At 38.2% G+C, this 13,817-nt stretch overlaps 2 protein-coding genes and 1 non-coding gene across 3 annotated transcripts; 2 read left to right on the top strand and 1 right to left on the bottom strand.

The window, feature by feature from the left end:
- Positions 1–1,597: 1,597 nt before the first annotated feature.
- On the top strand, positions 1,598–1,704 carry LOC113756596. The gene has a single exon (XR_003465985.1). It is a non-coding gene; the product is annotated as a small nucleolar RNA R71 (small nucleolar RNA).
- Positions 1,705–6,212: 4,508 nt separating this feature from the next.
- LOC113756581 (activating signal cointegrator 1-like) lies at positions 6,213–9,229 on the bottom strand. The gene is made up of 4 exons (XM_027300216.1): positions 8,925–9,229; positions 7,230–7,886; positions 7,058–7,156; positions 6,213–6,767 (listed from the first exon to the last, which is right to left on the bottom strand). Exons 1-4 carry the CDS (start codon positions 9,072–9,074, stop codon positions 6,501–6,503), a joined length of 1,173 nt encoding a protein of 390 aa, XP_027156017.1. The 5' UTR covers positions 9,075–9,229; the 3' UTR covers positions 6,213–6,500.
- Positions 9,230–10,094: 865 nt separating this feature from the next.
- LOC113756531 (putative pentatricopeptide repeat-containing protein At1g74580) lies at positions 10,095–13,064 on the top strand. The gene is made up of 2 exons (XM_027300169.1): positions 10,095–12,854; positions 12,931–13,064. Exon 1 carries the CDS (start codon positions 10,406–10,408, stop codon positions 12,761–12,763), a length of 2,358 nt encoding a protein of 785 aa, XP_027155970.1. The 5' UTR covers positions 10,095–10,405; the 3' UTR covers positions 12,764–12,854; positions 12,931–13,064.
- The last annotated feature ends 753 nt before the right edge of the window (positions 13,065–13,817 follow it).

Here is a 13,817-nt window from a genome sequence, read left to right as displayed (position 1 = left end):
CTATTTCTCCATCAAATTCCATCGTGAGAGTACCCTTACTAACATCAATTTTAGTCTGAGCAGTACTCAAAAAGGGTCTTCCTAATATAATGGGTGATGGATTTGGGGCACTTCTATCATCCATGTAAAGCACATAAAAATCAACAGGAAAAATTAATCCATCTACTTGCACTAAAACATCCTCAACTATCCCATCCGGATAAGCACATGTACGATCAGCCAATTGAATTATTATCCCCGTTTCTTTTAAAGGTCCTAAATTTAGGGAATCATAGATTGACTTAGGCATCACATTAATAGAAGCCCCTAAATCTATCATGGCATTTTTGATACTAGAATGACCAATCTTACAGGGGATAGCAAACATACCTGGATCTCCGCATTTGGGTGGGAGTTTCCTTTGAAGTACAGCTGATACACTCTCTCCTACCATCACTCTTTCATCACCCCTTAACTTTCTTTTGTTAACGCACAAGTCTTTCAAGAACTTTGCATACTTGGGTACCTGCTTGATCGCGTCCAATAGGGGGATGTTTACTTGAATTTTGCGGAAGACATCCAGGATTTCTTTTTCCTTTTCTGCCCTCTTTGTCTTTTCCAACCTGCAAGGAAAAGGAGCTATATTAGATTTAATAGGGATCGAAGAAATAGATGTTACCTTAGGCTCTTCGCGAATGCGCCCTTCCTCTTCAATTCCCTTTTCTATCTGCTCCTCACTTTTGCTTTTCGAAATCGTCAACTTAGATCCCTCCACCTCCTTGCCACTCCTTAATGTCATGGCACTTACATTTCTGGGGTTTACCTCAAGTTGCGATGGCAATTTCCCATAGACGTGGGACTCCAGGCGATTAATGGCAGTTGCCATTTGACTCATGCGAGTTTCCATATCTTTCATACCTGCTTTGGTGTCCTGTTGAAACTGAGTAGTGCTCGCGACCAAGGACCTAGTCTCTTGCTGGAGTTGAGCAGTGGTCGTGACTAGGGTTCTAGTCTCCTGCTGGAGCTGAGTGGTAGTTGTGGCCAAACTCTTGACAATTTCCTCCAAAGAACTTCCTGAATTGGAGAACGAGGGTTGGGACTTCTGTTGCCAAGATTGCTGAAATCCTGGTGGACGATTGGGGAATGCATTTTGTGGCCTATTACCATAGCTGAAATTGGGGTGATCTCTCCAACCAGGGTTGTACGTGTTGGAGTATGGGTCGTACGGTCTTTGAGGCGCGGGCACGCCTCCAGCCATGTTCACTTGTTCAGCCCCATCCTCTTGCAACATAGGGCATGAGTCAGTGGGGTGGCCCACATTTGTGCAGATTCCACAGGCCTTTGCTTGGGCACATTCCCCACAGCTAATTGTCGAACAACGGATGTTAGCTCCGACAATTGTTGCTGAATAGATGACGTCTCCACCTCGTTGACCCTACGGGTAGGGTTAGTCTTACGGAAGCCAAACTGTTGAGAATTCTCCGCCATCGACTCAATGAGCAGCCACGCTTCCCTCGGGGTCTTATTTGCCAACGCTCCCCCGCTTGCAGCATCTATGATACTCCTATCAGTTGATTGGAGTCCTTCATAGAAGTATTGGATTAACAGTTGTTCACTAATTTGATGCTGCGGGCATCTAGTGCACAACTTGTTAAACCTTTCCCAATAGTCATACAAGGATTCCCCGGGATACTGTTTAATGCTACAGATTTCCTTCCTCAAACTCGCAGCCCGGGATGCAGGGAAGAATTTTTTCAAAAACTTTTTTTTCAACTGCGCCCATGTGGTAATACTACCTGCTGGTAGGTAGTACAGCCAATCTTTAGCAGCATCCTTGAGAGAGAACGGAAAGGCTCTCAGTCTAATTTGCTCTTCAGTGACCCCAGGAGGTTTCATACTAGAGCAAACCACCTCGAACTCCTTAACGTGCTTGTAGGGTTCTTCGCCAGAGAGACCATGGAAAGAAGGTAAGAGTTGAATCAGCCCCGACTTCAGTTCGAAAGCAGTATTCTCAGCCAAAGTAGGGAATGTGATGCATAAGGGCTGGTGAGTCAGCTCCAGAGCAGCCAACTCCCTTAATGTTTGGGTGTTGGCCATGCTTAATTCGTCTTCCACTGACTCGTTTGCAGCAAATAAGTGCCCTCCTTTTTGTCTCTTGGTCTCTTGCCTCCGCCTACGCGCTACCTTCTCAACCTCAGGATCGTATACCAATTCACCTGTGCGAGAAGAACGGGGCATAAACTAGCAAAAATACCAAGAAGAATAAAATAAAATAAAAACTGAATTTGAAAAGAAACAAGTAATCCAAATGCCTGCTCCCCGGCAACGGCGCCAAAAATTGACAGGTGCCGAACCTGTGCAATAATAATTACTAAAAAGTCCTAATTACCACCTCAATTAAATAATTATAGAACAAATCCAAGTACTGGAGCAGGGACCCTAGGTGTGCAATGAGTTACTTGATTCACCCTGTTCCCGAAGAGTTTGCTTGATCCGATATACCGGATTTGTCTATAAAAATACTAATTTTGCGTACAATGGCAAGTAGGGTCGATTCCACAGGGATCAGGTAGGAAATTATTTCTTTCCAAATCAGTAGAACAAAATTGGGGGATTTTCAATGGGAGGCAAACAAAAATAAAATAAAATAAAACAAACAAAATTCAAAACTAACTCACAAAACGCAATTCACTAGAAAATAGCAATTAATAAAAATTCTACCCAAGGATCAACTGCTCAGGCACGGTCCAATTAAATGATCATCGATGCAAAGATATTTCATCTATTCATCACTAGGTTGGTTATAGTTATCAATAAGCTCTGACAACCAATTCTTCCTTACCTTTTCGACAGTCAAGGTACGACCATTGACTGCTTCTCTAACCAGATAACAACCCTAGGTACGACCGTAGGAATTTAATTACCCAATTGCATTAAAGCTAGAAGAACCCAACCCTAACCAATAAACACGCTAAGAGGGTTTATTTAAATTAGATCTTGCGTTTCCCCATCATAAAGCCAATTATGGTGGTTGCCACGAGGTGTTAACTAAATGAACAATTACGGATTCTATTTAATTAATGTGGCAGTAGGCTATTAAATTAAATCAAATACCCGGCCGTTGATATTCAATTAATAAAATACCCATGAACAATTAATTCAGAAAACGCACGAATAGTAACAATTGGAAGAATTAATAAAATTCGATTAGATCTCACAGATGTTATGGACCGCGCCCTCGCGTCGACCTTTGGGTAGAGGAGAAAATTAGGCTCCCCTCATCGTGTCAATCCCGCATGATTTAATTGAAGTCATTCAATTATTCGCCGAAGAATTGGGGAATGGGAATTAATTGCAGTAACAACAGAGAAGGCCCTGCCTTCGTCTTCGTTTTGGAGCCACAAGTGTACGAAGCAAAAGGCTAACCGAAATTGTCCAGAGCAAGCGTAAAAATCAAAAGGAAAATAGCCGTCTGGCCTATTCTAATTGCTACCGAAGAGAAGAAAGAAAAAGGGAAAAAGCGTCTGACAGATCTGGGAAAAGAAAACTAAAGCTAAGGTATTGATGCCTCTGAATCTCTCTTTTTATTCTTTATATAGCCGCCGTCAGGAGCTTCTCAAACGTGACCCAATTGATTGAAAACAAAAGCAAAGCTAGCCTTTTGGAGTTTTTATCCCATGCTTCTCGCGGTTCACGTGGACCGGAGTCCGGCTTTCGGTAATGTCTACCTTTTAAGGCGTGGCCACGCCCTGAAATGAGAAGTCTTCTGGAAATTCACCTCAAGATATCATTTTTAATGCTAACCACCTACAATTCACACAAATATCAAATATGAGTGAAATTCCCTTTCTTAGCACCATGAATAGCCAAAATTAGAACAAGATGACAATGCAAAATGTGCCAAATAACTGCTCTATCATGGTCAATCTTGGTTGGGCCATAAAACAATTTGTACATCATTATCACCAGCGGTATCATTATGACATACTGAGTATCACATTGAGAGTGCAAACAACCAAAAAAGGGGTAGAAATGATAGAAATGATTGCTTCCAGGGGTTACGGGTCAAAATGACCAAACTTTGATTTTTAAAAGCCTATGGTTCAAACAATATTATGTCATGTATGACTGCATAAAACAATACCACAATTTGAACAAGCAACGCCACAATTTGTTAAATAATGTTTAAACTGTTTCTAACTGTTATATTGGCAATGGCTCTCACCCCCTTTGCCAACCATAGCCGGCAGCATCATTCATGCATGATACAAAATGTCTAATGTTGGTTATGGACATTCTGTCATGGAATCATTCTACAATCAACCTCTGATAAAAGGGGTACAACCCTACTTTCTAGTTAGATCTCTCTCACCCACAAAGGTAGAGCCATATGTAGTTGCTTTGCGGGTGGGCAATTGCTCCCCCAACTTTGAGAAAAATATGCTTTCTTCAATTTAGAAACTTCAAAAGCTATTTGAAGGCAGTTCCTCGTAAAATTTTTGAAATTCTCTTTCTTACCTACATTGCCTCCCAAAACAATCAAAATTTCAGAATTCTTACGCTTGGAAGAAGTGTTGAATCTAATTAAGGTTAAATGTTGACATTTGTCCAAGAATATACTCTATTTTGACGTTTCTAAACTCTTCATAGTGACATTATACTTGTATCACAATTTAGACTCCAAAGTATAATCAACATTTAATGCAGAGAAAAAAAAATGTTTAACATAGACTTCGTGATATCGATAAGTAACCTTCTAACTCTAAGGTGCTAGTTCCGCCACTGCTAATTCCAATTATATATAAAAAATATATATATTTCCAGAGTATCTAAAATACCTTGAGAAGAAAATATTTTCTATGCTTGTCCAAAAAAGCAATTGTTTTTCCCCGTAGATCTGGAGAAGACTTGATTGCCACTCCTATGGCAACTCCACACCCTGCCAGGGCCAGTATAGGCAGAGCCACGCGCCCTGACCACCACCAAAAATTTTACATATTACTCCTACTACCAAAAAAAAAAGGAAAGAATAGAAAAACCGCAAAAGAAGAAGAGAATTACCATTCAAATTCTTGAGAATCGCCGGCATATGTAAATTTGTCGGCGAAGTTTAAGTGAAAACGGTGCTGAATAAACGAAGAAAAGAAAGACGGTGACTGGGGAGGTGACGGAGACTTGAGAGAAGAAAATTGCCGCCCAAGCAATCGAGTTTATATACTTATGGGTCCAAGAAAATTGCCATCTTTTATTATTATTATTTTTGGTATGTTATTGTTGAGTTAAGATTGCAGAAAAGCCCAGCTAAAATTTTTGATGCTCGAGGTAATAATGCACAACTAGTGTACTTCCATTGGAAAAAAAAGGACGGCTTGAGGCCCCTTATATAGCTACGTACAATTTCAATTTTTCCTGCTTTATGGATTTTTTTTTGCAAAATTTTTTCCTTTTTGGGTGGTCTAAATATAATTCTTTATCCTTTTTTCCCTTTCTGTTTCCCACATTGTTATCAGTAAAGGCATTTAGTATTGGCTACGCACGTTGGTTCAAAGCACGTACATTTGTCATATGGATTAGAGTTGCAAACGAATGGAACCACTCTCGATTCGAGTTCGACTCGAATTTGATCAACATCAAATTTGAGTGGAAGTTAAACTGACTAAATTAAATTCGAGTTCGAACTCCAAATCAAAAGTACTAAACTCGTTAGCTCGCGAGTCGGTTCAAACTCAATTATATATATATACACATATTATTTTTTTATTTTAATAATAAAATTACATGTATATATCTCTAATATTTTATTATTTGTTAACATAAATTATTATTTTATTTATATTTTTAAAAAATATTTATTATTTTTTAATTTTTTTAAACTTGAGTTCGAACTTCATAAATCTAGATTAAAACTTGACTTGATTAGGTCAAATCTCGACTTGATTCAACTTGTTTGCACCTCTAATATGGACATTTGTCATACATTTGAAAAACATGTACATTTGTCATGTGTTTGAAATACGAATATTGTCGTACATACATTTGAATCTCACTGTTGATGTTTAAAGAAAGAAGACTTGGACTCCTACTACCCCGATTTTAGAAAAAAACTCCACTTTTGATGTTTAAAAAGAAAAAAAAAAAAAAGACTTTGACTCCTCGTCCCACTACCGATATCTGAAAAAGAGAAGTTTTGACGTTCATTGATTTGTATGCTGTTGAGAGAAAAGAATATGACATGACAATAATCCGATCAGATCAATTTACAGCCATAAATTTTCCTCAAAAACTATATGTATCATGCGATCAACTCAAAGGAAACGCAGGTTGTTGGATTCTCTAGAAGTTACAATGTAGAGGAGCCACAGAAACTGATCGCACAATTCCAAGAATCAAATGGAATCATGCGTTACACAAAATTGAGACTCCTTCGCAACAAGAACTCAGCTGAAACATGAATCATTTCCTATAAAATTCAGAAGGCCATGATCATTATATGCAGTAAGAAACACCTACTTATACATGGTTCAAGCAAGTACTTGTCCATTTGAGAAAGTCCCCAGGCTATCATTATTATCATGTTGTACCCTCCCACTTATCTCCAAGCAAAAACCATTATTCAGGCATTTGTTCAAATTCTCTTTAACGGATTTCCTAGGCCCTGGATCCACAAAAACAGGTTGAATTTTAAGAGTAGGGTTTGGTTTGATGCGGGCCGATTCTCTCTCCTCTGATGGCCGTAGAAGAAGTCTGTTTTGCAACTCTTCAGAGGCTTCATCTTCGTTCATCAGCACCTGGAGAAAGTATAGCAGGAACAAAAAGCATAGCCAAAAAGCGAACAAAACCAGCAACTTATATAGAGATCCGAAAGTAAGTAGAAGTAATTTGACAATAGCACGACGAAGATGCCCATAAGATGGTACTGTCACATTGTAAGTTGGATCAAGGGAATATTTTCATGGCATCCAATGATGCTTGTGAAATAAGTCACATTATAATCTAAAGTGCAATAATGTTTCAATGATTTCCCTTGCTGGAAGGAACTGTAGAACTGAAAGAAGATGTAAAAGTTGACAGTACTAACCTTCCGACCAACCAGATCAAACGTCATAATGACTTTATTACGCTGGGCACGTTCAGCCTCCTCTATCTCTTCTCTTTTCTTCCTTAACAGTTCTTTCTCCTGTATGGAATAAAAGAAAAAATTAGAGAAAGCTCAGCAACAAATATACAGATACAAGCTAAACTATACTTACCTCCTGTGACAGCCAGCTATTCCCCTCAATCTCATAATAGTCACTTTGGTCATCTATAACTGTTGTACGTGCAGCAGCGTTTCGGTCATACTCAACAAGCCTCTTTGCATAAGCTTCAGCAGCTGCCTCAGCCTCTGAGAGGGGAACTACACCTTCATGCAGACCAGCATAGGAGCTTCCTTCCCTCAGCACAAGGGCACCACAAAAGTTGCATGGTCCCTCACCTTCTTGTTCACAAACTATTTTCCCACAAGATAAACAATTGCTGATGAGCCTGTGCTGACGAGCTTGGCAAGAACATGGCTTCCCTTTCTGATACACAATTGATCCTTTTGAAGCCTCAGCCAGGGATACAACCTTTCCAGACTTTTTCTTCTTAGAATTGCCTGTGGTTCCTTTATTCACATTCTGTGACTCTGATGTCCCAGTTGAGGTTCGATTTTTCCGATTAGATGAGGCTGCAACATCTTTCGATGCTTTCTGTGGTTTTTTAGCTCCAATGACCAAGCCATCATTAGTACGTGGTTTGACATATGCTTGTAAGTTGGAAGTTGAAGTATTTTGAGTAGGCTTATTCACATTCTGTGGCTCAGAATAACCTCTCCGCTGTAAATACTCTGCAATCACATTTTTGCCAGCTTCCTGGCCTATGATATTCTGCACAAGAGAAGAATAACAAACAGTCAGCAGTGACAACAGCAGTGGCACACTTGATTTTGGATTTGCAAGCACGAACATCTCAGACAATTTACACGTGCACAAATTCTCTCAGGGTAGATTGGCACATTGACAACTTAAGTGGGAAGCTAATTAGGACCAACAACGAACCTGAAAGAAATCCAAGAAACACTAACCTAGAATGGCCAGTAGTGGAGGCTTAATTGAATTAAACAGTTAATCGCACATCTATTTCTTAATAGGTACAGTATCTGTGTGATCACTACTTCAAAAAGGCGTAATAAAATATCATGCTTCAGCAAGCTGTGGGTGCAAATTTCTAAAGTCTTTAAGTTGCATCCAGAAGGCTTTTATTCAAAGTCCAAGTTTCATACAGTGAAACTATATCCTAGTTTACCATAGCATAACTTGACCCCAGAGAATAAAATTATCCAAAAGTCAGATCATAAAATGCACCCGTATTGGGGTTAAGGCCTGAAAGACTAATCAGTAACATCAAAAACTGGTGTTTTGCTTTTCTTTTCCCAATGTGTGCTACTGAATTCAAGATTAGCATAAACATGTTATCATAAAACGGAATCAGAATGCATGGCATGATTGAACAACCTAACTCTTTTAACCATGCTAACTCAGTAGCACAAAGAACATCCTATGTAGTTAGCGAAGAGAAGTTTTCACCCTAATAGCCAAAATTGTGGTCCTATACCAAACTCCCAAACTGCCAATATCTAACAACAAAAGATTAAAGCTTTGAAGCACCACCAATAACGTATAATTCCATATAAAATCTCCAGGAAAACAACACCCCAAAAAAAATATGAAGCCAACTTCAAAAATCTAAACCAAAAACACAAAAGCAAGAAGACCTCCCCCCTCCCTCCTCCAAAGATGTGACCTTTTTGCATATATAACCAACTAATTTGCAAAGAAGAAAGAAATCCCAGATGATAAAATTCGCATATGAAACTAAATTCGTAGAATTCGTAGAGAGGAGAAGAAAAGAAGCAAAGTACATACATCAAGATACTCTTTAGCATCAAGAGGGGGGGCCATCTCACAATAGGAAACAAGCCCAGATATGATTTCAGCATCCAAATCAAGACCCGTTTCAATCTTCTTGCATAGCTCCAGCAATGCCTTCTCTAGCCACTGCCCTGCCGTTTCCATTCTGATGCTAACGGCGTATGCTTGCTTTGTTCAATACTCTGCCTCTTTCAGTCTTCCTTCCTTTTAAACCTGCAGTGGAAGGGTAGCAGTAATTGAAATTGACCCCTTCACAAATTAAAAGGGAAAAAAGAAAAGAAAAGAAACAGGAAAAAGGAAGGTCGTAATCCGGTAATCCGCACGCAAGAAGGATTTCGGATTAGCCAACAATTCGTGTGTTAAAAAAAAAAAGAAAGGAGTGGAACATGATTACATGAAGGTGTAATAATGCTACAAAAGAAAAAAAAAAGGAAAATGCTTTTCCACAATTTTTGTGTGTGTTATGTTGAGAATAATTGGAAAGGAAAGAGAATAAGTTTGTCAATATAATTATTAAATATTTTTGTATTTTTTTGAGGCTATTTGAGCTCCTTACTTTACTTTAGGAATCATTCTGGTTTTTGAATAATTTTTTTTTCATTTTCATGTCTAAGTAAATTAAATATTTGCTATAAAATAGCTATTATTCTATAGCTATTATGTCTGCACTAATAAATTCTTACTGTTATTTTTGAAAAAAAAAAAGTCTCCCATAACAATAAATCAATTATCGTATGTTAAAATCATAATAAGGAAAATGAGCTTAGTATCAGAGATAAATTCTTCACTAAATTTTGTATACTGATAAAATTTAGCACTCAAAAGCCAAAATTTAATAGAAATCGCTTTAGTTTCAAATATATTAAGAGGTAATTGACATGAGGTAAATTGGTAAATTGAGTTTATCTTTCAAAGTCATACTAAGCTGTTTTGGTTACCTATCAATTCATTTTGTACAATTTTCGTATTACATTTTAATTAAAAATTTTCTACTCTATAATATTGTAAATCCAACAAATGAGTAAGAATATGTAGTGGGGGGAAAAAAATAAAAAAAAGGGAGACAGGTGTTGACTGCTGACTTGCCACTGGCCTGCCGTTTGTAGTTTAAACCAATAGACCTCTATGCACGGTACAAAATCCTCATCTGTACAACCCCCTAATTCAAAGCCCTAGTTCTTCCCCTTTGTTTCTTCAATTAGTTCTGGTTCCTCCTTCCTCCAGCATAATCGAGCTATTCGAGTAATGTTACTTTCTCTCAAGTCTCAGGTAATTTCATATCAGTCTTGATATGTGGTGCATTATAAATTCAAAAATTGTTCTTTTGTTGTTTTATCCAAGGTTGCAATATGCTAAAGTTGCAAACTTTATGACATGAGGGTTATCAAGAAGTACAAAACAAGATTAAAAAGATCAAATTTGAGATGGGTTTTCATGGAAAGGTTGATTAGTGTTAGTTTAGTTTGGGAAGACTAATGAGTTCTTCTATACTTCCTAAACATGTAGTGGCTGTTGTAAGGCATCAAAAAGACCCCTTGAGGGCACTGGAGATGTTCAATTCTGTGAGAAAAGAAGATGGTTTTAAGCATAATTTGGTAACTTATAAATGCATCATTGAAAAGCTTGGTAATCATGGAAAATTTGAGGCCATGGAAGGTGTGATGGCAGATATGAGAGCGAATGTCGATAACCATCTAATGGAAGGGGCTTATGTTAGTGCCATTAGAAATTATGGTAAAAAGGGGTTGATCCAAGAGGCTGTTAATGTGTTTGAGAGGATGGATTTTTACAACTGTGAGCCCTCGGTTCTGTCGTATAATGCCATTATGAATATCTTGGTTGAGTATGGGTATTTTAATCAGGCCCATAAAGTGTATATGCGAATGAGAGATACAGGGGTTGAACCTGATGTTTATACGTTTACGATTAGGATGAAGTCGTTTTGTAGGACAAATAGGCCTGAAGTGGCTTTAAGGCTTCTAAGAAATATGCCTGGACAAGGTTGTTATGTTAATGCTGTTTCTTACTGTACTGTAATTGGTGGATTTTACGAATCAAGTTATCAGTTTGAGGCGTATGAATTGTTTGATGAGATGCTTCAGCTTGGAATTATTCCCAATGTTGAAACATTTAATAAGCTCATGCACATACTTTGTAAGAAGGGGGATATTCGACATAGTGAAAGGCTTCTCAATAAGGTGCTCAAGAGGGGTGTATCCCCCAATCTTTTTACGGTTAATATTGTTATTCAAGGCCTTTGTAAAAGGGGCTTGCTTGATGAGGCTGAGAGAAAGTTAGATAGTGTGACAAGAGAAGGTTTAGCTCCTGATGTTGTTACATTCAACACCCTTATCTCTGGCTTGTGTAAGAACTCAAAGGTTTTAAAAGCTGAGTCCTATTTGCATAAAATGGTGAATACTGGGTTTGAGCCTGATATTTTCACCTACAATACTCTCATTGATGGATTTTGCAAAATGGGCATGGTACCAAAAGCTGACAAAATTCTCAAAGATGCAGTTCATAGAGGATTCATGCCTGATGAGTTTACTTATTGCTCTCTCATTTATGGACTATGTGGTGATGGTGACACCGACAGGGCCATTGCTGTATTTGATGAAGCCAGGCGAAAAGTTATAAAGCCCAGTATAATTCTGTACAATACATTAATCAAGGGGTTGTCTCAACAGGGGATGATTCTGGAAGCATTGCATCTTATGAATGAAATGCCAGAGAAAGGCTGCAAGCCTGATATATGGACTTATAATTTGATTATAAATGGGTTGTGCAAAATGGGATGTGTATCGGACGCCATGAATATCATGAATGATGCAATCTCCAAAGGGTTTCTTCCTGACATTTTTACCTTCAACACTATTATAGATGGTTACTGCAAACAGTTAAAGATGGCTGATGCACTTGAGATTGTAAATACCATGTGGGAGCATTGCGTTACTCCTGATGTAATCACTTACAACACGCTGTTGGATTGCCTCTGTAAAACTTCAAGTCCCGACAATGTGATGGAATTATTCAAGTCAATGAAGGAGAAGGGTTGTGTTGCTAACATTATCACATTCAACATTGTTATTGAAAGCTTGTGCAAGTCTAGAAATCTCACTGGAGCTTTGGAAATGCTTCAAGAAATGGAAAACGCTGGTGTGTGTCCTGATGTTGTGAGTTTTGGGACATTACTTAATGGATTCTGTGAAGATGGGGACTTGGATGGAGCCTATGAGCTGTTCAGGAGAATGATAGAGCAATATAGTATATCCCATACAACTGCAACATACAATATTGTTATAAATGCATTCTGCAAGAATTTAAATATGGGCATGGCTGAAAAGCTATTCCGAGAGATGAGTGACAGAGACTGCCACCCAGATAACTTCACTTATCAGTGTATGATAGATGGTTTTTGCAAAATTGATGACACTGATTCTGGATTTTCTCTTCTCCATGAGGAGGTCAAGAGTGGATTCATTCCAGCAGTTAAAACCTTTGGACGAGTTTTAAATTGTCTGTGCTTGAAGCATAGACTTCGGGAAGCAGTTGATGTTATCTTCCTTATGGTACAAAAAGGTGTCGTTCCTGATATTGTGAACACAATTTTTGAGGCCGATAAAAAGTTTGTAGCAGCTCCTAAGATTGTTGTAGAAGACTTATTGAAGAAGGGCCATATTACTTACTATGCATATGAACTCTTGTATGATGCAATTAGAGATAAGAAGCTTTTGAAGAGAAAGCTACCGAGTAAAAGTTCACATGGTTCCAGAGACAACTTTTCTAAATCATTTGATGGGCTTTTTGATCAGAAGGAAGCAGTGCAGATATGAGGCACCCAATTCAGAGACTGTAGCTATCTCCAACAGTGATATGGGATGCTTAGTTCTACTGCCATCCGGTCGAAGTGACAATCAGACAATGGTAGCCTAATTTTATGAATATTGTTTTTACTTCCATCCTTTTTCTGCTGCATGATGGGCTCTGGTTCATGTTTCAGGGTGATTCAAGCACATGGTGCAAAGTCATCCAACTGAGAGATTATCTGCTCCTTTAGAATGGATAATAGGTAATAGCTCAGTCTCATAGGTTTATTTTCTAATTATTCATTTGGATGACTGCTGGCTATGATGCCAGTTGAAATCTTGCCACAGCATTGAATAAAACTGGACCTGTGAATCTTGACTGTGTTAGGTTAGTTCCCCATTGATGGCAGTACCTCTAAAACGGCACTCAATGATAATAATTATAATAAAAGGGATTAAAACACATGGAGGAGTAGCTTAGGCATCTGCTGCTTAAGTTTGATTTATGTAAACTGAAATGAAGAAAAGATACATTTAGTGGAGTTCTTGATTTTCTCTTTTACTCTCTCTGTGAGAGATTATCTGCTCCTTTAGCATGGATAATAGGTAATAGCTGTCTTATAGGTTTGTTTTCTAATTATTCATTTGGATGACTGCTGGCTATGATGCCAGTTGAAATCTTGCCACAGCATTGAATAAAAGTGGACCTGTGAATCTTTACTGTCTTAGATTAGTTCCCCATTGATGGTAGTACCTCTAAAATGGCACTCATTGATAATAATTATCATAAAAGAGAGTAAAATACATGGAGGAGTGGCTTAAGCATCTGCTGCTTAAGTTTAATTTATTTAAACAGAAAATGAAGAAAAGATACATTTAGTGGAGTTCTTGATTGAGTTTTTTCTCTGTTACTCCCTTTGTCTTGCTGAATTGTCATGTTTTCCTTTGTGCCCTGTCCCAAAATTTACGTGACTTACCAAATTTAGCAACAATTTTCTTGCTTTTTTTCCATTTAACCTCTTGTGGACTGGTAACAGTGACATTACGTCATTGTTGTGGGCCCTCTCCATGTCATTCACAC

This window comes from Coffea eugenioides, unplaced genomic scaffold (assembly GCF_003713205.1).
Source record: "Coffea eugenioides isolate CCC68of unplaced genomic scaffold, Ceug_1.0 ScVebR1_23;HRSCAF=104, whole genome shotgun sequence".
NCBI classification, from domain to species: domain Eukaryota; kingdom Viridiplantae; phylum Streptophyta; class Magnoliopsida; order Gentianales; family Rubiaceae; genus Coffea; species Coffea eugenioides.
The sequence above is the reverse complement of the archived record's forward strand: the minus strand, read 5'-3'. Positions and strand labels throughout refer to the sequence as shown.